General features: G+C 39.4%; 1 protein-coding gene across 1 annotated transcript; it reads left to right on the plus strand.

The window, feature by feature from the left end:
• Window positions 1-1,910: 1,910 nt before the first annotated feature.
• Window positions 1,911-3,205, plus strand: LOC112180666 (mavicyanin). The gene is made up of 2 exons (XM_024319231.2): window positions 1,911-2,366; window positions 2,615-3,205. Exons 1-2 carry the CDS (start codon window positions 2,174-2,176, stop codon window positions 3,013-3,015), a joined length of 594 nt encoding a protein of 197 aa, XP_024174999.1. The 5' UTR covers window positions 1,911-2,173; the 3' UTR covers window positions 3,016-3,205.

Genomic DNA, 3,205 nt, shown 5'->3' on the forward strand with positions numbered 1-3,205 from the left:
AACCTAACAAGCAAATAAATCCAAAATATAATAAAATGAAATCAAGATAAGGCGGTGGAGGAGTAAAGCCAAACCACTCCCTCCCTCCCTCCCCGACGGATCGCCGATTTCCGTTGACGACTTGTTCCAGGATGGCCAGATCTGCCCAGTATATTTGATTTTCAACCAAGATCTCCTCTTCGCAGACGCCTATGACGGTGATTCTTCCCACCAAAAATAGGCTTTTTCTTCTTCGTCTCTAAGGCCGCCACTGAAGAAGCTCTTCTTCAAAGACCGCAACGCACCGTCAATGTTTGACTCTGAATTCGATGAGCACGAAGCTCCCGGAGGAACCTAATGTGAGTGGTCCAAAAACGCCGAGGAGGGAAATTATGATTTTACAACAACAAGGATTTGAAGAAGGAGAAGGGTGCTTTTGGGTCTAGGTCAATCTTCTTCTTGGGATCTGGCTAATCCTGAGTTGCAGAGGAATAAGAAAAAGCCCGTAAATAGGAGAGGAAGAAGAAAATGCCCGTAAATAGGAGTCAGTGGCAATATCCGTAAATTATGATGAAACTCGAGCATTTTGGTCATTTTGCATTAAATTTGGGAGTCTGGCTTGCATTATTTGACTTTTGGGCCTGGACAGCTGTCCTTATTTGTATAAATCTATTTGAAAGTAGGTTTTTTGTATTTACATCTTTGGTCATGTGTTACTATGTAATTTTCTAAAATTTTTAATAAAACCACAGACTCACTTGACATGTCTATCTCACTAATTGTGGTGACAAAATTTAAAAATGTCATGTGCCTTCATTGAATTTATACAAATAACAAGTTGCGATTAGATGATTGACTAAACTAATAATCCGTCTACCCTATAGAGCATGGTCTCCGAAATTGGTCTTTCCGACCACGTTTGCATTATGTTACTGTGAAGTCGTTTCCCTCAACAGCGTTTTCCACTTGCACACGAAAAACCAAATAATGTGTCATGTTTGTTAGGCATATTGCAAGACATAGTTTTTGGTAATTTTGGTTGGAGGAAAGCTTAGCGTGTGACGTGTCTCTAATGTTGAATTATTAAAGTCACCTAGATATCTAGATTCATGTTTTTTTTTCGGTCAAGGTTAACATACAAACGTATGAAAACACTGTTCAAGAGTACTGCAAGTTCTTTTTTCTACTTTGCACGACATATGGTCCATATCTTATGTTGAACCCAACCATGCACGTGTAGTGTTTTCCTTTTTTGAACAGAACATGCATTGAATGGTAAGGCGTACAAATAATTTGGAGTCTCACGTTGAGCAGGCCACTCTGAAATCTAAGCAGGAGGTTAAGTAAAAGAAAGGTCCCTCTAACAATCGAGGGCATTAGGCCGCGACGAAAGAGCCTATGCCTTTCAAATTTCAATAGGCAGGTTCTGTGTTTGTGAATGAAAATTTATAAATTTTCTTCGAACATACTCAATACTCTATATTGAGTAACAACTATAGAAGTTGGGAAAAAAATGTTGTTTTTAACATAAACCACAATAATCGGCAGAATACATAATAAAAATAAACTTGATGAAAATATCTTATTTCTTTTGGGTGTTTTACCTTTTCACATTCATTTAGGGAATGAGTGGCTGTTTTCAATCTTACAACAAATAGCAAATTTAGGTTCCTTGACTCAATAGATTAGCAAATTTTAGGCTAAACAGAAAAAATAGATAGTAACCTAGTTGTTTATCTATTGTAATGTTTGGTATTTTCCTAAAATAGCCGAGACATTTCATACTTCATCGTGTGTTTCCACCTTGGAATTCCAAGCCCATTCTTCATTGCGTGCTGAAAACACTCTTTTCCGCTGAAATACAGATTTATAAAAATACCCGTCTCCTATTTCTAACCATACCCCTCCATTAATAAGCAATAGCTGACCTTGTCAAACCGTAAAACCACCAAGTATTTTCTCCGAGCCAAAATCAAAGCACCTCCAAACACGTATCACCCCATTCCCAGCACAAAACATTTTAATCGAAGGAACCGTCTGCAGTTTTCCAGCTTGTGTGTTGAAGGAATAGAAAACAAAACCACAAAAACTAAGAGCAACTAATTAAAAGGCCATCCTTCAACACAGGCTCAAAGATTTCTAGGAAGCTTGAAGGTGAGAAGGAAGGCAGAAGAAGAATAATAAGAGCTAAAATATGGCAATGGCTCTGCTTAGAATGTTGCTGTTGGCAGCAATCGTCTGCTGCTTCTTGATGGGATCAGCCACTGCAAATTATCCAATGGCGCACATTGTTGGAGGAAGCTTCGGATGGAGCGTACCTGAGAACAACAAAACCTTCTATGCTGATTGGAGTGCCCCTAGAACCTTTGGGGTTGGCGATAAACTTGGTAAGTGCTTCCTTCCTCTTTTCAATATTCATTCAATAATATTGTATGTGTTGGTTATCATATAACCTATAGTTGTTCTCATAATATGGATGTGAGACCTAATGTATGTGGCTTCAATGGATGTATGTTGTTAGACGAATGTTATAGTAGTCACGGTGATAAACTATTTTATGAAATGCCACGTGGGCATATAAATTTTCTAACATTTTATCGAACACTTGCAATCTCATTATATTTTGCAACTGCAGTTTTCCCATTCAGAACTGGCACCGGCAATGTGGTGACGGTGGACAAGGCGGACTACGAGGACTGCACTCAAAAAACTACGATCGCCTTTTACTACCTGGGACCAACAACTATCGTGCTCAGCAAACCAGGAGACTACTACTTCTATAGCGGTACTGGCAAGCACTGCGAGGCTGGCCAAAAGCTCCACGTCAAAGTTGAAGAAGGAAAGCAGGGATCTTCCGGATCTCAGTTTTCATTCAATATCAAACTCGGTGCTGCTGCCCCGAAGGCCTTGTCCCCGGCACCTTCTAATGCGGATGCTGCAGCTGCTCCTGCTCCAAAGGCCTCAGCCGCCGCCACCATTCAAAATGTTGGCATCGCTTCTGGCCTTTTCACCATCCTATTTTCTTTGTTCATATAAATGTGTGAAGACTCTATGATGGCCTTGCAATTGTATCTTTACGAGTATGTTATATAAACTTAGAAAAAGAAAGTCTGAGCGTATTTACACTCTGATATGTAATTATATTGGCCTGGTGAATTTATAAGGCAATGTAATAATGCACTACTATTTATACATGGTTGCATACTGATAGTGAATTTGCATCTAA

Source organism: Rosa chinensis, chromosome 7, assembly GCF_002994745.2.
Source record: "Rosa chinensis cultivar Old Blush chromosome 7, RchiOBHm-V2, whole genome shotgun sequence".
NCBI classification, from domain to species: Eukaryota; Viridiplantae; Streptophyta; class Magnoliopsida; order Rosales; family Rosaceae; genus Rosa; species Rosa chinensis.